The sequence below is a fragment of the Cherax quadricarinatus genome, chromosome 14 (genome assembly GCF_038502225.1).
Source record: "Cherax quadricarinatus isolate ZL_2023a chromosome 14, ASM3850222v1, whole genome shotgun sequence".
Classification (NCBI taxonomy): Eukaryota; Metazoa; Arthropoda; class Malacostraca; order Decapoda; family Parastacidae; genus Cherax; species Cherax quadricarinatus.
In genome coordinates this window covers 9,524,942-9,548,781 of record NC_091305.1, presented here as the reverse complement: position 1 = coordinate 9,548,781, position 23,840 = coordinate 9,524,942, and the positions used below count along the sequence as shown (strand labels likewise).

At 37.8% G+C, this 23,840-nt stretch overlaps 1 protein-coding gene across 1 annotated transcript in view; it reads left to right on the top strand.

Annotated features, from left to right (window-relative positions):
- fand (Pre-mRNA-splicing factor SYF1 fand) overlaps positions 1 to 23,840 on the top strand; it is a 54,091-nt gene that overhangs the window by 15,288 nt on the left and 14,963 nt on the right. Inside the window, exons 6-10 of the mRNA XM_053785781.1 lie at positions 3,602 to 3,724; positions 4,749 to 4,912; positions 6,842 to 6,971; positions 10,456 to 10,676; positions 12,473 to 12,719. Of these exons, the coding sequence (XP_053641756.1) occupies positions 3,602 to 3,724; positions 4,749 to 4,912; positions 6,842 to 6,971; positions 10,456 to 10,676; positions 12,473 to 12,719 (885 nt within the window). The remainder of the gene's footprint in view (positions 1 to 3,601; positions 3,725 to 4,748; positions 4,913 to 6,841; positions 6,972 to 10,455; positions 10,677 to 12,472; positions 12,720 to 23,840) is intronic.

Below are 23,840 nucleotides of genomic sequence, written 5' to 3'. Positions count from 1 at the left end.
ACTTACCTTTATTGAAGATGCAGCAATGACTGATGAGACACTGTGTCCTGGGAGTGCCTTTTCCTCCTGAGTACTGTAGGTCCTGTTTGGCATTTTCTTCCAGAACAGGCCTTATCACACTGTGTATGTCACTACGATTCTTAAATCTCTCAAACCAACCTTTGCTGGCTTTAAATTCACCAATATGAGCACTAGTTCCAGGCATTTTTCCCTGTTCACCTGGGTGTTAGTCGACTGGTGTGGGTTGCATCCTGGGAGACAAGATTAAGGACCCCAATGGAAATAAGTTAGACAGTCTTCGATGACACTGACTTTTTTGGGTTATCCTGGGTGGCTAACCCTCTGGGGTTAATTATTTCTTGGTATTCTCAATAAGCCTCACCAACAACGGTGCTACAGCAGCAGCAGCTGACAGTGCTACAGCAGCAGCAGCTGACAGTGCTATAGCAGCAGCTGACAGTGCTACAGTAGCAGAAAACGGTGCTACAGCAGCAGAAGACGGTACTACAGCAACAGCAGCAGCTGACGGTGGTACAGCAGCAGCAGCAGCTGACAGTGCTACAGCAGCAGCAGCAGCTGACAGTGCTACAGCAGCAGCAGCAGCAGCTGACAGTGCAGCAGCAGCAGCTGACAGTGCTACAGCAGCAGCAGCTGACAGTGCTACAGCAGCAGCAGCTGACAGTGCTACAGCAGCAGCTGACAGTGCTACAGCAGCAGGAGACGGTGCTACAGCAGCAGCAGACGGTACTACAGCAGCAGCAGCAGCTGACAGTGGTACAGCAGCAGCAGCAGCTGACGGTGCTACAGCAGCAGCAGCAGCTGACGGTGCTACAGCAGCATCAGCAGCTGACAGTGCTACTGCAGCAGCAGCAGCAGCAGTTGACCATGGTACCACAGTATTTCAATAATATTTCTCACCCTTTTTACCACAGGGTTGGCACTAGAGGCTTTCTTGGGGCCCATGGTCACTTATTTTGCAGATAAAATCACCAAAAATGCTGTAATAATACGAAATGTTCCGATTGTATGCTTGGATGTTACCATGGAGGCTGGCTTGTAAACAATGCTACCGGCGGAACATATGAGGCTGGCTCAGGCCTCACATAGACACGTCTCGGACGAATAGCGTTGAGCGAGTTTTTTAGCGCTATGCGAGGCAAAATTTTAGTGATAAAATGTATTGCTATGCGGATTTAACTTTATGTGATGCCAACGGTATGCGGGGTCCACTGTATTTGATGTGCTCCTGGAGTGTGAGCAAGGTAAGTATCGGGAAAACTGCTAATTGGATTTCGAATCCTGGAAGTGGGAAGTATATAGTGCCTGCTCTTTTATAGGATGGGTGGGATGTTGCAGTGCTATGGATCAGTTGGATCATGATGTCCATGTACTTCGAAAAAGGTAGTCAGGGAATTAGTGATGGTGAAGGTATTTTTCTAATTTGAATCACCCTTCCTTAGTTGACAATTGCTGATTTGGTAAAAATCAAGATTATGAATTGTTGAATTGTTATATAATTGCTTCGTTAAATTGTACAGCACCTATCTTATTGATGCTGATGTTTTCACATTATTGATGAATTATAGAAAGTTTTGAGTAACTGGAATTGACACTCTTGTTATTCAGAAAAAATCCTGATTAGAAAGAAATTCCAAATTTTTATTCTTTAGAACACAGTACAGTATGCAGAAAATTCCAAGTCTAGGAGATAATCCCTAATTCATAATTCTGAAATTTGTGAATTGTGAATTAGAGACATAAGCTAAACTGGAATTTTGCCCATACAGTACATTATTCAGCAAACTCTGAAGGGGGACAAAAGATATTGTAAAAATTATAGAGGAAAAAGTTTACTGAGTATACCAGGAAAAGTGTACGGTAGGGTTATTATTGAAAGATTTAGAGGTAAGACAGAATGTAGAATTGTGGATGAGCAAGGAGGTTTTAGAGTGGGTAGGGGATATGTAGATCAAGTGTTTACATTGAAGCATATATGTGAACAGTATTTAGATAAAGGTAGGGAAGTTTTTATTGCATTTATGGATTTAGAAAAAGCATATGATAGTGGATAGGAGAGCAATGTGGCAGATGTTGCAAGCATATGGAATAGGTGGTAAGTTACTAAATGCTGTAAAGAGTTTTTATGAGGATAGTAAGACTCAGGTTAGGGTGTGTAGAAGAGAGGGGGACTACTTCCCGGTAAAAGTAGGTCTTAGACAGGGATGTGTAATGTCACCATGGTTGTTTAATATATTTATAGATGGGGTTGTAAAAGAAGTAAATGCTAGGGTGTTCGGGAGAGGGGTGGGATTAAATTATGGGAAATTAAATACAAAATGGGAAGTGACACAGTTACTTTTTGCTGATGATACTGTGCTTATGGGAGATTCAAGAAAAATTGCAAAGGTTAGTGGACAAATTTGAGAGTATGTGTAAAGGTAGAAAGATGAAAGTGAACATAGAAAAGAGTAAGGTGATGAGGGTATCAAATGATTTAGATAAAGAAAAATTGGATATCAAATTGGGGAGGAGGAGTATGGAAGAAGTGAATGTTTTCAGATATTTGGGAGTTGATGTGTCAGCGGATGGATTTGTGAAGGATGAGGTTAATCATAGAATTGATGAAGGAAAAAAGGCGAGTGGTGCATTGAGGTATATGTGGAGGCAAAAAATGTTATCTATGGAGGCAAAGAAGGGAATGTATGAAAATATAGTAGTACCAACACTCTTATATGGGTGTGAAGCTTGAGTTGTAAATGCTGCAGCGAGGAGGCAGTTGGAGGCAGTGGAGATGTCCTGTCTAAGGGCAATGTGTGGTGTAAATATAATGCAGAAAATTTGGAGTGTGGAAATTAGGAGAAGGTGTGGAGTTAATAAAAGTATTAGTCAGAGGGCTGAAGAGGGTTTGTTGAGGTGGTTTGGTCATTTAGAGAGAATGGATCAAAGTAGAATGACATGGAGAGCGTATAAATCTGTAGGGGAAGGAAGGCGGGGTAGGGGTCATCCTCGAAAAGGTTGGAGGGAGGGGGTAAAGGAGGTGTTGTGGGCGAGAGGTTTGGACTTCCAGCAGGTGTGCGTGAGCGTGTTAGATAGGAGTGAATGGAGACGAATGGTATTTGGGACCTGATGAGCTGTTGGAGTGTGAGCAGGGTAATGTTTAGTGAAGGGATTCAGGGAAACCGGTTATTTTATATAACCAGGCTTGAGTCCTGGAAATGGGAAGTACAATGCCTGCACTCTAAAGGAGGGGTTTGGGATATTGGCAGTTTGGAGGGATATATTGTGTATTTTTATATGTATATAGTTCTAAACTGTTGTATTCTGGGCACCTCTGCAAAAACAGTGATTATGTGTGAGTGAGGTGAAAGTGTTGAATGATGATGAAAGTATTTTCTTTTTGGGAATTTTCTTTCTTTTTGGGTCACCCCTGCCTCGGTGGGAGACAGCCGACTTGTTGAAAAAAAAAATTAAATTACACTAATTATTTATTTCCAGATCTTAGAAGAATTCTTAATAATAGGGTTCCAAATAAGAGAGAGAACTGTATATTATTTGACTGATTTGTGAAGCTCCCCTTACTCACAATGTTTCAATCATCCAGGAAACCAGTCTTAAAAATGCGGAGGCCATCATTCGTCATGGTCTTCAACGTTACACAGATCAAGTTGGCATGCTGTGGAACTCTCTGGCAGAATTTTACATCATCAGTGCCCTGTTTGAAAGAGTAAGTATTAAGCTTCATATTAAACAGTAAATTTTATTGAGCATTTTCACTTGGCAAAAGATGTATTAGGTAGTGGTGAGGTTGAGATAATTATGGTAAATAGTTGTTTTTGAAAAGCTTGTATTGCAAAAAAATTAGTCAATAAATAAAAAAAAAATAAAATTACCATGACTGGTAAAATTCACGAATAGCCCACACTTAAGAAAGAAAAGCTTTTGACAATATTTTAGTCAATCCTGGATCTTTGTTACCTGACACTGTTCCAGAATGGACTGAAGTTTCACCATAAGTTTCTTAAGTGTAAATAATTACTTTTGCAAAGTCCGTAGTATACACAGTGTTTTTGGTATATCTAAAACTAAAAAGTATAATGATAAAGTTGTGTTCTTAGGATAAAGCGACTAAGCGAAAATAATTCTAAGTTTGTAACTGGGTAGTGGATGTGTGGGGGGAGAGGACAGGTTGAGAGGGGTAGAAGGACTTGAGGGAATAGAAAGGGTTGAGGTGGTTGGTGGGCAAAAATGATTTATGGGGTGTTGGGTGGGTTCATTTAGTAGGTGAACTTTTCTTTTATTTCAATAACATATTAATTTTTCTTTGTTCATTTAACCCTTTAACTGTGGAATACCAGAAAAAAAATTCCTGTGTATATGGGAAAAATTTGGAAAATAACATCAATAGAGTCTGTTTTTCTAAATCAGTTAAAACTGAAATAAGCAAAATCTGATAAAACTTACATTTTTATGGTGTGTTGAGGTTGGTGAAAAAAACTATCACTAATCGGCAACAGTGGTGTAAATGCACCAGCAATGTTTACATTTTAGTATTTATTGGCTTTAATATATGATTGTTTTTGTATTTTCTAATTGCTTGTAATGTTTACTGCAACATATACTAGTTTTTATAATAGATGTGTTTCACAGTGTTTTAGTACTTCAAACATTGCATTATTTGGACTGATGATGTATAATTGATGAATTGGTTACAACTTTAAAATATGATGTTTACTTTATAACCTTTTCAGGCTCGAGATGTATATGAAGAAGGTCTAAGAAGTGTGATGACAGTGCGAGATTTTACCCAAGTGTTTGATGCTTATGCTCAGTTTGAAGAATTAATGCTCAAAAAGCGTATGGAAGAAGTGGGTGCCGAAGTTGATGAAGAAGATGAAACTGATCTAGAATTAAGGTATAATCACTTTGTTTTTTGACATTAAGGATTCAGTGACTTATTATTATTATAGTGAATGAATGCTCACAGGGTTATTTAAATTTTATTTAATCTAGATATAATAGTTCCCCTAGGTAGTAGGCTGGTAAACAGCAACCGCCCAGGGAGGTACTACCATCCTGCCAAGTGAGTGTACAACGAAAGCCTGTAATTGTTTTGCATGATGGTAGGATTGCTGGTGTCTTTTGTCTGTCTCATAAACATGCAAGATTTCAGGTACGTCTTGCTACTTCTACTTACACTTAGGTCACACTACACATACATGTACAAGCATATATATACACACACCCCTCTGGGTTTTCTTCTATTTTCTTTCTAGTTCTTGTTCTTGTTTATTTCCTCTTACCTCCATGGGGAAGTGGAACAGAATTCTTCCTCCGTAAGCCATGCGTGTTGTAAGAGGCGACTAAAATGCCGGAAGCAAGGGGCTAGTAACCCCATCTCCTGTATATATTGCTAAATGTAAAAGGAGAAACTTTCATTTTTCCTTTTGGGCCACCCCACCTTGGTGGAATACGGCCAGTGTGTTGAAAGAAAGAATAATAGTTGCTGCCATTGGTAGTGAAAATACCTTTTTGGATTAAACTTCTTACATTTTAGCATGATGTGGTGCACCCTGTTACTAATGGCAGTGTAAGTGCCTGGTGGCTACTTTGGGAACTAATTATTCTTGATGTAGGGCTATTATTTGCAGAGTATATCTTGACAACAAATTGACTGATCTTCACTAAGCCTTGTATATTTTTTCTCTGGTACCAAGCAGCACCAGTCCCAGTTTTTTTTAGCAAAACCATTTTTCTGCAGATTTAAGGTTTTTCTCAATTTGGGATACTGTATCTCAAGAACCTATAAGATGAGCTGCTGTGTATCTTCCAAGCATTTAATGTAAAATATTCATTTTAAGAAGTGACATGACTAGGTCTGAGTGGAAGCAGTTTGTTAGAAGGAAATTAATAAGTCAGATGCCACAGTCACTGCAGTGATCAATTCACTATCTTTCTTTCTTCTTTCAACGCACCAGCCGTATCCCACTGAGGTGGGGTGGCCCAAAAGGACAAACGAAAGTTTCTCCTTTTAAATTTAGTAATATATACAGGAGAAGGGGTTACTAGCCCCTTGCTCCCAGCATTTTAGTCGCCTCTTATGACACGCACGGCTTACAGAGGAAGAATTCTGTTCCATTTCCCCATGGATAGAAGAGGAAATAAATAAGAACAAGAACTATAAAGAAAATAGAAGAAAACCCAGAGGGGTGTGTGTATATATATGCTTGTACATGTATGTGTAGTGTGACCTAAGTGTAAGTAGAAGTAGCAAGATGTACCTGAAATCTTGCATGTTTATGAGACAGAAAAAAGGACACCAGCAATCCTACCATCATGTAAAACAATTACAGGCTTCTGTTTTACACTCACTTGGCAGGATGGTAGTACCTCCCTGGGTGGTTGCTGTCTACCAACCTACTACCTAGGATTCACTATCTACCTAGTCATAATTTAGCTGTAGCTAAATGTAGAAAATTAGGAGCTGTAAGCTGTGGAAAAGAAAAGTATTTTTAATTGTGGAAAAGGGAATGCTCTAAGTTGTAGTAGACAAGATGTTTTAATTGTGAAAATGAAATGCTCTTGATTTGTGGAAATGAAGGTGCTTTGAGCTGTGGAGAGTAAAGTGCTTGAGCTTGTGGAAAAAAACTTTCAGCTCTGGAATTTTTTTTATATAAATCATTACATTGTAATCATTTTAACAAATCTCAAAGTAAGATAGCTAAGTGCATGTAGATAAACTGTAGTATTTTTTACAATTTGCCAAATTGCCCAAATTATAAAGGTGGTATTCAGTACAGTTTTTTAATCTTTCCTTGTAAGCATCATAGTTTTTTCACTGCAGGTTGGCAAGATATGAAGATCTTATGCAACGGCGACCACTCCTACTCAATTCAGTTATGCTGCGGCAAAATCCACATAACGTTTTGGAGTGGCAGAAGAGGGTAACACTTTATGAAGGAAAGCCAAAAATGGTGAGTTTTTACTGTTTCCTTAGTTATTAATTTGACATTGGAGATTTGAAGTATACTACCATATGATTAACCAGTTAATAAAATGCTCAGATGTTTGACTTGCAACTCAGGCAAGGAGAGAGATATGGCCAGGTTTCTTTGCACCTGCTGCTTCTATTCATCTAGGAACAAATAAGTAGTATACCAGTAGCAAAGGCCAGGCTTTGAAACAAACTTGAGTTAGGAGTAACATCACTAAACCTATAAAGATGAACTTGTGTAAAAAAAAAAAAAAAAAAAAAAGAAAAGAGGCTTCTTGGGGTTGCAAATGAATGGCACAAGTAGTCATATTGTGCTTGATCATTCTTGTTTCTTATGGGAAATGAAGGATTGATGGTAAATATAGCACAAGTGTATTCTGTGAAGAAGAGGATTGATAAGTAATGCAAGAATATGTGTACAGTGAGATGAATGGTAAGGGATGTGAGCATAATGTACAAATATAATAAACTTTAATAGAGTTTTATTAACCTTTTTTTTCTTCTTTTTTTTTTCTTTTTTTTTCTTTTTTTTTTTTTTTAACAAGTCGGCCGTCTCCCACCGAGGCAGGGTGACCCAAAAAGAAAATACTTTCATCATCATTCAACACTTTCACCTCACTCACACATAATCACTGTTTTTGCAGAGGTGCTCAGAATACAGCAGTTTAGAAGTATATACATATATACACAACATATCCCTCCAAACTGCCAATATCCTAAACCCCTCCTTTAAAGTGCAGGCATTGTACATACTTCCCATTTCCAGGACTCAAGTCCGGCTATTGTATTGTCCGTATATCTACATTATTGATGCCAGGATTGCTTACATAGATCTACATTTTGAGCTTAGCTCCCTCAGATAAGTTGTGAGCAGTAAATTTTGGCCTATACATGTGAGAATGGATCTGTGTGGTGAGTGTACAACACATAAAAAAAAAAAATCGTGTCCCACATGATGTATGTTGGGAAAAGCAAAACTCCAGCCTTGTGTTTGGTTTAAAATACATAGCCATTTTGAGGCATTTTCTAGGATGTCTTTTAGGGATTATTGGCTGTTTCTTGGTATCATTTGATAGAATGGAAAATCTGCTACTGAAATAGAGATCATTTTAGTTAGTTTCAGGACCGGCAGTATCTTGAAATAAGACTCAAAGTGGTGGTAATATTTGATTTTTTATGATTTTCTGGAGAATGGTAAGGCCCTTTTACACCCCCTAGTCTGTTTTATGGGCTTTTACTAGATCTGATTCAAATATTTGGATGCTGTAAACCATGGCTAATCATTCTTGGTTATATTTTTTAATGAGAAATAGGGTGAATCATAAATTTTTTGTAATGATGAATTCAAAATGGAGGGCAAGTGTAATACAGTGGTATCTCGAGTTTTGAACAGCTCTCTACTTGAACAATTATGTAAGTGTATTTTTGTAAGTGGTTTTGTAAGTGTATTTTGGAGGTCTGAAATGGACTAATCTAATTTATATTATTCCTTATGGGAACAAATTCGTTCGGTAACGGCACTCGAACAGCCTTCTGGAATGAATCAAGTTTGTAACTCGAGGTACTACTGTATAGGAGAAGCTTGAAAACATGATTATTTAACAGAGGAAATGTTGCTTTATTGCCTGAATATCTACATTATTTATTTTGGACTATTTTTAAATAGGACTTTTTTTAATTTTGTGTAAAACTGGCCAAATTACTGACTTCTGTACTTCCCACCTCCAGGATTCAAGTCTGGCTAACCTGTTTTCCTGAATTTCCTTATAATTGTTACCTTACTCAAAGTCCAGTAGCACAAGAAGTGATAAAAACCACTTGCTCCCACACACTATTTAACACACTCACATATGCTTGCTGGATGTCTAAGCCCCTCACATACAAAACCTCCTTTACCCTTCTATCCTTTCCTAGGATGGCCTTTACCCTGCCTTCCCTCCACTACAGAGTTATACTCCCTCCAAGTCATCCTATTTTGTACCTTCCTCTAAATGTCCAAACCACCTCGACAACCCCTGCCCTACCCTCTGGATAAAACTTTTAGTAGCCCCATACCTCCTAATCTCCAGGCTATGAATTCTCTACATAATAGTCACACCACACATTGTGCTTAAACACGACATCTCCACTGCCTCCAGCCCCCTCCTTGCTGCAACATTCACAACCCATGCTACAAACTTATATAAGTGTTGGGACTACTATACTCATATATTTCCCCTTTTTGCCTTCATTTTCCTCTTGTCAGTTCTGTGATTCACCTTGCTTTCATAGACCCATCTGCTGGCAAGTTCACTCCCAAATATCTGAACACTTTCACTTCCTCCATTCTCCCTCCCTCCAATCTGATATCCAATTTTTCATTACCTAAATCTTTTTGTTACCTTCATCACCTTGCTCTTTCCTATACAGTATTTACTTTTAGTTTCCTTCTTTTACATACCCTCCCATATTTTTCTACCATCCTTTGCAACTTCTCTTCAGAATCTCCCAAAAGCACAGTGTCAGCAGCAAAAAACAACTGTGACAACTCACACTTTGTGTTAGTTTCTTTAATCTTCCAATCATGCACCTCTTCTCAACACCCCTGTATTCACTTCTCTTACAACTCCATCTATAAATATATTTAACAACCAAGGTAACATCAAGCATTTTTGTCTAAGGCCTACTTTTACTGGAAAATACTCTTCCTCTCCCCTACATACGCTAACCATAGCCTCATTATCCTTGTAAAAACTCTTAACTACTTTGTAGAGGATATATATATTTTTTTTTTTTTTTTGTATTATGAAAATGCCAGATTTTCAATGCACAGTTATTTAAATATTGTAATAACTCAGAACAATTACTAAGATTTACATCAGTGAAAAACCACGTTTGTGGAAGAAAAAGTTGGTGCCATGTTCACGAAAAGGACTGTATGGCAGAGAAAAAACAGCATTAATTAAAGCTTCTAATGTACAAGTGTAGCAAGGTAATGAACCATAATGGAGACAAAGGGACACCCTTTATTTCCCTGTAGTAGCTCTTAAACATTTACAGTGGAACCTTGGCACTCGAACTTAATTTGTTCCAGGAGGATGTTTGAGTGCCAGTCTGTTCGAGTACTAAAAGAATTTTCCCAACCAATTTTCTTTTTTGTTGGCTGTTATCACTAATCTTCTTAAGCCCCATGGTGACTTATTTATACAAATAATAAAAAAAACACCAAAAAATGTGATGAAACAAAATAATTTACAGCGAAGTTCTGGCAGAACGTGTGTTTGGTCGAGTGCCAAGCAAACGGTCAACTACCGAGCAATTTTTTTTTTACCAGACAAAGCGTTCGAATACCAAATTATTCGAGTACCAATGTCCCACTGTATTTTCTTTTAAAGTGTGAATGGTAATACAGTACTCTTTATTTTGTTAATCTTGTTCCATATTTTTACAAAGAAAAATTATATGTTTTTATTTCCCTTTCACAGATTGTTGCTACGTACATGGAAGCTGTAAAAACAATTGACCCGAAACAGGCTACAGGAAAGCTGTTTTCACTTTGGGTTAACTTTGCCAGGTTCTATGAGGAAAACAACCAAATTATAGATGCACGAATCATATTCCAGCGTGCTACCGAAGTTGCATATGTGAAGGTGGATGATCTAGCCAGTGTTTGGTGTGAGTGGGCAGAGATGGAAATCAGACATGAGTGAGTGCTTTTCTTTAACTGTATCTTTTTATATTCAGTAATTATTTATTAATGAGTTTTCTTCATACATAATATGACTATCACAAAAAAACATGGAATGGGTTTCAACCCATAGCAAGTGAGTTCTAAAACTCCAGGCCAGTGAGTAAGCTGCCTGGCCAGTTGGCAGTATTTTTAAGCAGTAAATGTTAGAAAATGGGAAAGTACAATCCCTGCACTTTAAAGGAGGGGTTTGGGATATTGGCAGTTTGGAGGGACATCTAAACTGTCGTATCTGAGCGCCTCTGCAGAGACAGTGATTATGTATGAGTGATGGTGAAAGTGTTGAATGATGATGAAAGTTTTTTCTTTTTTGGGGGTTTTTCTTTCTTTTTGGGCCACCCTACCTCTATGGGAAACGGCCAACATGTTAAAAACAAAAATGTATATTAGAAATGGAGGATGACTGATAAGATTGAAGATTGGTGTGTGGTCATAAAGTAGGTTAGGAGAAAATACGTAAGATACAGTATATTGTAATATTCTGACCTGAAGAGGAGGATGGATTACAGTATAACCAAAAAAATTTGTTTTGCCTTTTCGCTTGTAGATTATCATCAGGAGTGTGAACAGAGAGTTGAAATAAACAACTTGCAGTGTTCTGCACTACCCCACATTGTTTTAATCTTTTGTCCATAGCAAATGCATTCATCTGTTAAGCAGGAACATGTGACCACCTTACATTTGCTATCCTTGGATAGTGACTACCTTACATCCTCTGTCCTTGGATAATGACTACCGTACATCTCCTCTCCTTGTATAGTGACTACCATATGTCGGCTATCCTTTTATATTACTCTATCATGCCTCGTGCATATAAGAATAGAAGGAGAGTTAAACGTCTACTCCTAAGAGGCAGTGTCCAATGAAGATGGCTGAAAGGTGGAATTGTTTCGTGTGCTTTCTTGTAGTGATTCATATGCCTCAGTGGTCAGAGGTTTATATACTGTATCAATGATCCAGTAGTTCAAAGTGTTGAGGAGGAGGTCAGAGTCATTGTAGCATCCATTGGTCAAGGTAATGCTAAGATAGTTTAAGTTATTCATATTACTAGTACAGTGTATTGCAAGGATGGTAACTCAACTTGGTAAGTGGAATGAGGACAGGCAGTAGAGAAAAACACCATTAGTTAGCTATCATCCTCATCAGCAGAACTTTGGAACATTGTAATGTCATCATTACAAGTTCACATGTGGTGAGTTCACATTATTTTGGGAAGAATTCGTGAAATGTAGATGTATCTAGTTTTGGATTTTGGTTATGAATATCAAATTTTTATTTAATTAATTTTGCACATGCATTGATAATTTGTATATGATCATTGGTACATGTGTGGAGGGCTCATACCTATTGGCAAAAATCGGTCACCTTGGCAATGAGGGCCTCATACAACATTTGGTTAAGGAAGAGCAGTTGTTATTTTTAACATAATTATTCTCTAATATACCCAAATAAGATTTTTTTTTTTTTGGGGGGGGGGGTTGTCTGATGTGTAATTGTGTGTTTGTTTACATGCTTTGGTTATAATTTACTTTATAAGCATGTCTGACATTCACTGAAATTTTCTTATATGTTTGATAATTTTTTTTTTTTTTTTTTTTTTTTAAATTTCACCAAAATTAGTTTTAAACAGTACTTTTCTTTCACTTAATTATTATAATACCATTTCTCATATCTTTTGTTCCTTTTGGCATTACATTTTTCTGTCTTAAGTAATCATTGCTTCATTAAACCTGGAATTTATATCTACATTTCAGCAATGAAGAAGAGGCTTTAAAGCTTATGAAACGTGCAACAGCACCGCCGCCTCACAAAGTTGCTTATAATGATGAGTCAGAGCCTGTGCAGAGGCGGGTTTACAAGTCCCTTAAGCTGTGGTCAATGTATGCTGACTTGGAGGAGTGTCTGGGTACTTTCAAGTCTTGTAAAGCTGTATATGATAGAATCATTGACTTGAGAATTGCTACTCCACAAATTATTATAAATTATGGAATGTTCTTACAGGTATGTAATTCTTTGGATAATTTTTTACAAAAATGCATTCATTTATTATATTTACTTTTTTAGAGCTTTCTTAGAAACTTTACTCAAATTCTGCTTCTTTTATAGTACCCTATATGCAATGATTAATTTATCAAGCTCAGTAAAAATATCTTGAAATTTCATATTAAAACAAAAGTAGAACAGGAGAATACCAATTAGAGCTAGTGTTACACTCCTAAAAATTAGTTTATAACCTAAATTTGAGCTAACTTATCTGAAAAACATGGGAAAAATAGGGTTATATTCCAGTGATCTCCAGAATGCCAAAAAAAATATTAAAGCTTACTAATACACCAAAAATAATGAATTTTTATCTTGCCTTACAGCATAGTTGAGGTTGTTTGTTGACTTGGAAGTATGTATGACAAGGGTTGATGTAGCACTTTATTGCTGAGCTGGATGGCGATGGTTTTTGTGGAAGCTAAGTTGTTAGCACATTTTTCTTGATTGCTAACATATGTTCTTGATGGCATATTATTCAATCATAGCCCTGTCTCTTCAGCATTAAACAATTGCTCAGGACTGTTACAGTTCTTGGAAATCACTTGCACAAAGCCAGAAGGGAAATTTCCCGTAGCAAAACGATTAACTGACACAATTTCACCACTAAATTTTATGGTGTAGGGCGAAATGACAGTAGTTTGTTGGATTATGTATTGATAGATAAAAGACTGTTGAGTAGACTTCAGGATGTACATGTTTATAGAGGGGCCACAGATATATCAGATCACTTTCTAGTTGTAGCTACACTGAGAGTAAAAGGTAGATGGGATACAAGGAGAATAGAAGCATCAGGGAAGAGAGAGGTGAAGGTTTATAAACTAAAAGAGGAGGCAGTTAGGGGTAAGATATAAACAGCTATTGGAGGATAGATGGGCTATTGAGAGCATAGGCAATGGGGTCGAAGAGGTATGGGGTAGGTTTAAAAATGTAGTGTTAGAGTGTTCAGCAGAAGTTTGTGGTTACAGGAAAGTGGGTGCAGGAGGGAAGAGGAGCGATTGGTGGAATGATGATGTAAAGAGAGTAGTAAGGGAGAAAAAGTTAGCATATGAGAAGTTTTTACAAAGTAGAAGTGATGCAAGGAGGGAAGAGTATATGGAGAAAAAGAGAGAGGTTAAGAGAGTGGTGAAACAATGTAAAAAGAGAGCAAATGAGAGAGTGGGTGAGATGTTATCAACAAATTTTGTTGAAAATAAGAAAAAGTTTTGGAGTGAGATTAACAAGTTAAGAAAGCCTAGAGAACAAATGGATTTGTCAGTTAAAAATAGGAGAGGAGAGTTATTAAATGGAGAGTTAGAGGTATTAGAACATAAGAACATAAGAACGAAGGAACACTGCAGAAGGCCTACTGGCCCATGCGAGGCAGGTCCAAGTCCCTACCGGCTTAAGCCAATGCACCCAACCTAGTCAGGTCAGGTCACATTGAGTTAAGGGAGGAACACGGCAACCGACCTGTTAGCACAAGCTATCAGGTCTAACTCACACCCACCCACATCTACTCATGTATTTATCCAACCTATTTTTAAAGCTACACAACGTTCTGGCCTCTATAACGGTACTTGGGAGTTTGTTCCACTCATCCACAACTCTATTACCAAACCAGTACTTTCCTATATCCCTCCTGAATCTGAATTTTTCCAACTTAAAACCATTGCTGCGAGTCCTGTCTAGGCTAGATATTTTCAGCACACTATTTACATCCCCTTTATTTATTCCTGTCTTCCACTTATAAACCTCAATCATATCCCCCCTGATTCTACGTCTTTCTAGAGAGTGCAGTTTCAGGGCCCTTAGTCTATCCTCATAGGGAAGGTTTCTGATACATGGGATCATCTTTGTCATCCTCCTTTGTACATTTTCCAGAGAATTTATATCCATTCTGTAATACGGTGACCAAAACTGTGCAGCATAATCTAAATGAGGCCTAACCAAGGATGTATAGAGTTGAAGAACAACCTGAGGACTCCTATTATTTATGCTTCTTGATATGAAGCCAAGGATTCTATTAGCTTTATTGCGAACACTTATGCACTGTTGTCTTGGTTTCAGATTACTGCTAACCAGAACTCCTAAATCTTTTTCGCAATCCGTAATATTAAGATCTACATTATTTAGTTTATATGTGGCATGGTTATTGTCCTGTCCAACATTTAGAACTTTGCATTTGTCTATATTAAACTGCATCTGCCACTTCTCCGACCACTGCATCAGTCTATTCAAATCTTCCTGGAGTGCTCGAATGTCCTCGTCAGAATGAATTCGACGGCCTATTTTGGTGTCATCGGCAAACTTGCCGATGTCGCTCTTTATGCCCTCATCTATGTCGTTTATGTAGATTGTGAACAGCAGGGGGCCCAACACTGACCCCTGTGGAACACCGCTCGTGACGCTTCCCCACTCTGATTTCTCCCCATTTATGCAAACTCTCTGCTGCCTATTTGTCAACCATGCCTCTATCCAGGAAAAAATTTCTCCTCCTATTCCATGTGCTTTAATTTTCCTCAATAGTCTCTGATGTGGGACCCTGTCAAAAGCCTTACTGAAGTCCATATACACAATATCATATTCATTACCATGATCTACCTCCTCAAATACCTTAGTGAAAAAAGTTAATAAATTCGTAAGGCAGGAACGCCCCTTTGTAAAACCATGCTGAGATTCGTTGATTAATTTATGCTTTTCAAGGTGGCTACGAACTGCCTCGGCAATTATTGATTCCATAAATTTTCCCACTATGGAGGTTAGGCTTATTGGTCTATAGTTCGAAGCTAAGGACCTGTCACCTGTTTTGAAAATAGGTATCACATTTGCCATTTTCCACTTATCTGGCACCATGCCAGTTTGTAGTGATATGTTGAAAAGATTAGCCAAAGGTGTGCTAAGCTCCTCTTTACATTCCTTTAGAACCCTTGCATACAGTTCATCAGGGCCTGGGGATTTGTTAGGTTTTAATTTATCTATTTGCCTAAGGACCATGTCACTTGTGACCCTAATCGTGCACAGTTTATTATCGTCCTGTTCTACATAATTTATCATTACTGGAATATCGCTGGTATCCTCCTGTGTAAAAACTGAGAGGAAGTATGTGTTAAAAATTCTACACATTTCCTTATCACTGTCAGTGAGCTGACCCGAGGAACTTTTGAGTGGGCCTATCTTGTCCCTGATCTTACTTCTGTATACCTGAAAGAATCCTTTTGGGTTAGTCTTCGATTCTCTTGCAACTTTAACCTCATAATCTCTTTTTGCTTTTCTAATTCCCTTTTTTATTTCTCTCTTTAACTGAATATATCGATTTCTTAATTGCCCCTCTCCTCTTTTGATTTGCCTATATATGCCTCTCTTTTGACCAATCAGATATTTTAATCTATTGTTCATCCATTTAGGATCATTTTTGTTTGATCTGATTTCCCTATTTGGAACATAATTTGACTGAGCAGCTAGAACTATGCCCTGGAAAGCATCATATCGGCAACCATCACCACCTACCTGACCCCTAGTCAGGTCATTCCAGTTCAGCCCACCTAAGTAATTTTTCAGTCCTATGAAATCAGCCAAGCGAAAGTCAGGGACGGAGACTTGATTGCCATTATTAGGGGAATTCCATGATATGTTAAAACTGAGTGATTTGTGATCACTCTCCCCAAGCTCATCATTAACCTCAAGATTATTAATTAGTGTTTCCCTACTGGCAAGAACCAAGTCAAGGAGGTTATTTCCCCTAGTTGGCTCTGTCACAAACTGTTTTAAAAAACAATCCTGGATCGTATCAAGAAAGTCACCCGACTCTAAATTTCCTGTCAAATTGCTCCAGTCAATCTGTCTATAGTTGAAATCTCCCATTAGCACAACATTTTCGTATGTAGATGCCTTACGAATTTCGTCCCATAGAAGTTTACTGCACTCCCTATCAAGATTTGGGGCCCTGTAAATCACACCCAAAATTAGTTTTTCTCTGCCCTCGAGAAGCTGTAACCAAACAGATTCAGTGGCTGACGCTTCTAATTTAATATCTTGTCTAACACAACAATTTAAATTGTCTCTGACATACATCGCTACTCCACCACCTTTCCTGTTGACCCTGTCAGTGTGGAATAATTTATAGCCTTGTATGTGACATTCAGAGGGCATCGGGAAGATGGAGGGAATATTTTGAGGAATTGTTAAATGTTGATGAAGATAGGGAAGCTGTGATTTCGTGTATAGGGCAAGGAGGAATAACATCTTGTAGGAGTGAGGAAGAGCCAGTTGTGAGTGTGGGGGAAGTTCGTGAGGCAGTAGGTAAAATGAAAGGGGGTAAGGCAGCCGGGATTGATGGGATAAAGATAGAAATGTTAAAAGCAGGTGGGGATATAGTTTTGGAGTGGTTGGTGCAATTATTTAATAAATGTATGGAAGAGGGTAAGGTACCTAGGGATTGGCAGAGAGCATGCATAGTTCCTTTGTATAAAGGCAAAGGGGATAAAAGAGAGTGCAAAAATTATAGGGGGATAAGTCTGTTGAGTATACCTGGTAAAGTGTATGGTAGAGTTATAATTGAAAGAATTAAGAGTAAGACGGAGAATAGGATAGCAGATGAACAAGGAGGCTTTAGGAAAGGTAGGGGGTGTGTGGACCAGGTGTTTACAGTGAAACATATAAGTGAACAGTATTTAGATAAGGCTAAAGAGGTCTTTGTGGCATTTATGGATTTGGAAAAGGCGTATGACAGGGTGGATAGGGGGGCAATGTGGCAGATGTTGCAAGTGTATGGTGTAGGAGGTAAGTTACTGAAAGCAGTGAAGAGTTTTTACGAGGATAGTGAGGCTCAAGTTAGAGTATGTAGGAAAGAGGGAAATTTTTTCCCAGTAAAAGTAGGCCTTAGACAAGGATGTGTGATGTCACCGTGGTTGTTTAATATATTTATAGATGGGGTTGTAAGAGAAGTAAATGTGAGGGTCTTGGCAAGAGGCGTGGAGTTAAAAGATAAAGAATCACACACAAAGTGGGAGTTGTCACAGCTGCTCTTTGCTGATGACACTGTGCTCTTGGGAGATTCTGAAGAGAAGTTGCAGAGATTGGTGGATGAATTTGGTAGGGTGTGCAAAAGAAGAAAATTAAAGGTGAATACAGGAAAGAGTAAGGTTATGAGGATAACAAAAAGATTAGGTGATGAAAGATTGGATATCAGATTGGAGGGAGAGAGTATGGAGGAGGTGAATGTATTCAGATATTTGGGAGTGGACGTGTCAGCGGATGGGTCTATGAAAGATGAGGTGAATCATAGAATTGTTGAGGGAAAAAGAGTGAGTGGTGCACTTAGGAGTCTGTGGAAACAAAGAACTTTGTCCTTGGAGGCAAAGAGGGGAATGTATGAGAGTATAGTTTTACCAACGCTCTTATATGGGTGTGAAGCGTGGGTGATGAATGTTGCAGCGAGGAGAAGGCTGGAGGCAGTGGAGATGTCATGTCTGAGGGCAATGTGTGGTGTGAATATAATGCAGAGAATTCGTTGTTTGGAAGTTAGGAGGAGGTGCAGGATTACCAAAACTGTTGTCCAGAGGGCTGAGGAAGGGTTGTTGAGGTGGTTCGGACATGTAGAGAGAATGGAGCGAAACAGAATGACTTCAAGAGTGTATCAGTCTGTAGTGGAAGGAAGGCGGGGTAGGGGTCGGCCTAGGAAAGGTTGGAGGGAGGAGGTAAAGGAGGTTTTGTGTGCGAGGGGCTTGGACTTCCAGCAGGCATGCATGAGCGTGTTTGATAGGAGTGAATGGAGACAAATGGTTTTTAATACTTGACGTGCTGTTGGAGTTTGAGCAAAGTAACATTTATGAAGGGATTCAGGGAAACCGGCAGGCCGGACTTGAGTCCTGGAGATGGGAAGTACAGTGCCTGCACTCTGAAGGAGGGGTGTTAATGTTGCAGTTTAAAAGCTGTAGTGTAAAGCACCCTTCTGGCAAGACAGTGATGGAGTGAATGATGGTGAAAGTTTTTCTTTTTCGGGCCACCCTGCCTTGGTGGGAATCGGCCAGTGTGATAATAAAAAATAAAAATATTTTAAAACTTCTTAACAGTTCATTAGTAAACATATATTACTGTAAAAGCTTTCCCTACTTATTACACAGTTTTATAGTAGATATAGCTTTGTACTGTATATAGTAATCTGAGCATTAAGTTTGGTCTGGCACCTCTCCTATTTTTCTCCTCAATCCACACATTCAGTAACATTACAGTTTTACATGTATTTTTGCTTCTCTGGCACCTCAGTATCACTAGTATTTCTTATATGTGCCATGATTAATATCCTGAGACAAAATGAGATGAGATGCAAAATCATTTGAGAAACACAGTCACTACCACATGGAATGCTTCTAGAAGGCAACTGTTGGTGTGGATGGCAGTGTGGGTGGGGGGAGGTGCAATGCCTCCACAAACAGAATAATCACCTATAGACCCAATGCATTGGAAAGGAACAAAACACCACTTTAAAGACTGCAGTGCTAATTATTTTCTTGTACCATGGCTTTTTGGTTTCACTTTTTCAATACTAGATGGTTGTGTATTTTTTCAGTGCTCTAGTTGCTTATCATTTTAATATATAGGTGCCCCTTTTTATGCTGTAGATATATTCCTGGCTCATAACAATTGCAGTAAGCTCAATTAGGCCATGAACACTTAATTCAACATAGTAAGAATCTTTATTACATGTTGCAAACCATATTGATCACATAGCAAATGTATATCGCATATACAGAATTAGCGCTAGAAACAAAGTATGCATCACATAATATTGAAGTCATATAAAGCAAATCTACATATATTATAATCATTTGCAATGCACAGATTATGTTCCTGAAAATTGCATGTGATGTAAAGCATAACTAGGGTTATGCTTCAGACACCTTCAAATTTGTTAGTTAATTTTTGTGTATTTTACCATTGAACTAGGTAGAAATAAGTCTGTATAACTTACATTTTGTTAGTTGTCATTTGAAGTATTTGATGAGTGTAAGGCTTACATAGGCCTGCTGGGCCAAATTGGTTGTTGTTAAGGTTAATCAGCCAACATAATCTCAGTAAAGTACACATTAGCATCATAAAAGCTAGACTTCCTACAAAATTGTACCAAACATATAGGAACTCAATACTCTTATAGTCCATTCAGTCTTTTTTTTTTTTTTTTTTTTTCAACAAACCAGCCATATCCCACCAAGGCAGGGTGGCCCAAAAAGAAAAACAAAAGTTTCTCTTTTTAAATTTAGTAATTTATACAGGAGAAGGGGTTACTAGCCCCTTGCTCCTGGCATTTTAGTCTCCTCTTACAACACGCATAGCTTACGGAGGAAGAATTCTGTTCCACTTCCACCATGGAGATAAGAGGATATAAACAAGAACAAGAACTAGTAAGAAAATAGAAGAAAACCCAGAGGGGTGTGTATATATATGCTTGTACATGTATGTGTAGTGTGACCTAAGTGTAAGTAGAAGTAGCAAGACATACCTGAAACCTTGCATGTTCATGAGACAGAAAAATGGGCACCAGCAATCCTACCATCATGTAAAACAATTACAGGCTTTCGTTTCACACTCACTTGGCAGGACGGTAGTACATCATTGGGTGGTTGCTGTCTACCAACCTACTACCTTAAATTCAGTCTGTTGTTTGAACCTAAACAAATTGCAACAGTAAGAAAGGGTTAGTAGTTCAAGTTCGACAAAAATATCATAATAAGTTTCATTCTCCTATGTGTAGGTTATTTGTGTATTGTTCCAGTCACAATATTGTGCCTTTTTGTTCTTTTTTCTGTGTTAACTTTTCTGTAAGCCATAAAAAATGGCAATCAGTATGGTTATGATTCATTTTCATTTTTTCTATTTTAAATGGAAGATTACATATATTTAATCTTTTAACTGTGTGCAACATACTAGTATTCAGGTGATGACTGTGTGTCTGATATACTAGTATGGCACAATTTTTCATGCCTTCAGATATTCTATCTGCCAATATTTTTGGCCTCAGCTCAACTGTCTGGGTTTCATACAACTTCCACACCACTTCAAAAAAAATCTAAGACAAAGTGGGCCCATGCAGTGCATCATGCAGTAATGCTACCTAACTAGCTCATAAGTAAACATTATTATTATTATAATCAAGGGGAAGTGCTAAACCCGGAGGATTATACAGCGCCTGAGGGGGGGGGATGTGGAAGGCATTCAGGCTTAATTCGGGGAACTGGACCACAGATCCAATTTCCTAAATCAAGAGCCCCTCACCAACATCAAGGAACCTTCCTTGAGGGGTCATAAGTAAACAATGAAACCAGGATCTGTTGTTTCACCATCAGCTTCCTTATCAGCAAATAGAGTCTGGAACTGCCAGGAAGATGCTTTATTAAATCCAAATTAATTACAATTTCATGATACTACCAGTAGAATTCAGCCAATAAGCACACTATGTAGATTTAACCCTTTGAGGGTCTGTCCCGTAGATCTACGGCTTTACGTTCAGGGTCCAAACCGTAGATCTACGTCATGAGCTCAGCTCACTCTGATAAACTGTGAGTGGTACATTTGGGCCTAGATATGAGAGAATACATCTATGTGGTATGTGTGCACCACATAAAACAGATCCTGCAGCACGCTGTGTATAATGAGAGAAAAAAACTGAAATCATGATTTTTCGATTAAAACAGCAACTTTGCAGTGTTTTTTCATATGATTTTTATAGTTCTATTTGCGATTTCTTGGTCTCATTTGATAGAATGGAAGACATATTACAGAAATAGAGATGATTTTGATTGGTTTTAGCACTGGAAATGGCTTGAAACTGAGCTCAAAGTAGTAGAAATGTTAAATTTTTGCCGATATTCAAGAGTAAACAAACGACCTCACACGTCTAATACACGCCAGCTGGTGGGTCTAATATGCATTCACAAATATGGTGATGATATTTATACAATTATTACAGTATTGCATAACAGTAAATCTTCTATTTTTTGGTGTGAATAAAAATTCATTATGTGAATAAAAAATCAAAATGGAATTTATTTGTAAAGCCTCAAAACATAACTAATGAACAGGGGAAATGTTAGTTTAGTTCCAGGAATACCTACATTGTTTATTCTGGACCCTATTTTGAAATTGGAATATTTTGAACTTTGTGTTAAATTGGCCAAATTAACAATTTCCGATCACTTTAATTTGTAGTTGAAACAGTTGACTTGGCGATTTCTTGTGCTCAATCGATAGAATAGAAGTAATACTAGTGAAATAGCTAAGAATTTGGTTGACTGGACTAATGTAATTGGCCTAAAATGGGAGTCAAAGTCGGCAAAATCGCCGATTCGTAAATATCGCTGACACATCAAAATTCGCGAGAGCATAATTTCGTCAATTTTCCATCAAATTTCGTACTTTTTGTTTTATTACCTTCACAAAAAGATTCTCTACCATTTCATAAGAAAAAATAACAATTTTTTTTTTTTTAAATTCTTGGACACTGGGGCACCACTTCAGATTTGGGCCTTGGACCCTAGGATAACCCAATATGTATAGTTAAACAATATGCCGTACTCATGTTTCCATGAGTATTATACCTTGAAACAATCATAATATTGTAAAATTTCTTTGTAAATATGTGTTTTAGAGTGGTCTGGAAGACAGAGATTTTACATAAACCTTGTGTAATTTCCATAGACACAAAAATTTATATTTATGTAACTCAAGATATTCGCCAAAGCCTTTTTTTTTTTTTCCTTTTAATATGCTGATACACCAGTTCAGATGTCCCTCCAAATAGCAAATTATTAACCTAGGAATATCCAATATAGTCAGACAGTGAGACTTATTTCCAAGTTTTGAGAAGTGTTACACCTTGAAACAATTGTAATGTCATAGGTTTTTCTTGTACATAGTGTTAGAAGACTAAAGCAGTAAAAAAAATAGAAAAAGCAATTATTTCCTCTAATTTATGCTCTATATTCTATGTGGAGCAATATTGAGCTATGCATTTCCCCTTGTCTGAAGTACAAAAAAAAACTTGAAACACATTTTGATATAAGTAGTGTATATAATGTTAAACACTAAAAACAAAAATAAAAAAAATGATAAAATCATAATTTGGTATCAATAAATTGTAAAACATGAATATCTGTGGAGAGTAGTAAGAGAGAAAAAGTTAGCATATGAGGTTTTTACAAAGCAGAAGTGATGCAAGGAGGGAGGAGTACATGGAGAGCAAAAGAGAGGTTAAGGAATGTAAAAGGAGAGCAAATGAGAGAGTGGGTGAGTTGTTATCAACAAATTTTGCTGAGAATAAGAAAAAGATTTGGAGTGAGATTAATAAGTTAATTAAGAAAGCCTAAGCTCCACTATTGGTGATCAGATGCAATTGCAATGGAAGGCTGCACCACTCATGTCCTTTTACAAGCAGATTGAAATATTTTATGAAAGGTACTACCCAAATTTTGTGTGTTACCTAATTCTTTTTATATTTACAGCAGGTAATTCAGCCTGCCTTTTCCCACCAAGGCAGGGTGGCCCAAAAAGAAAAACAAAAGCTTCTCTTTTTAAAATTAGTAATCTATACAGGGAAAGGGGTTACTAGCCCCTTGCTCCCGGCATTTTAGTCGCCTCCTGCAACACACATGGCTTACAAAGGAAGAATTCTGTTCCACTTCCCCATGAAAATAAGAGGAAATAAATAAGAACAAGAACTAGAAAGAAAATAGAAAAAAACCAGAGGGGTGTGTATATATATATGCTTGTACATGTATGTATAGTGTGACCTAAGTGTAAGTAGAAGTAGCAAGATGTACCTGAAATCTTGCATGTTTATGAGACAGAAAAATGACACCGGCAATCCTACCATCACGTAAAACAATTACAGGTTTCCGTTTTACACTAAGTTGGCAGGACGGTAGTACCTCAGAAAAAAGACACCGGCAATCCTACCATCACGTAAAACAATTACAGGTTTCCGTTTTGCACTCAGTTGGCAGGACGGTAGTACCTCCCTGGGCGGCTGCTGTCTACCAACCTACTACCTATATTTTATGCATTGTATTTGATTATTTAGTGGAAAACTTATACTTCTCTCTTATT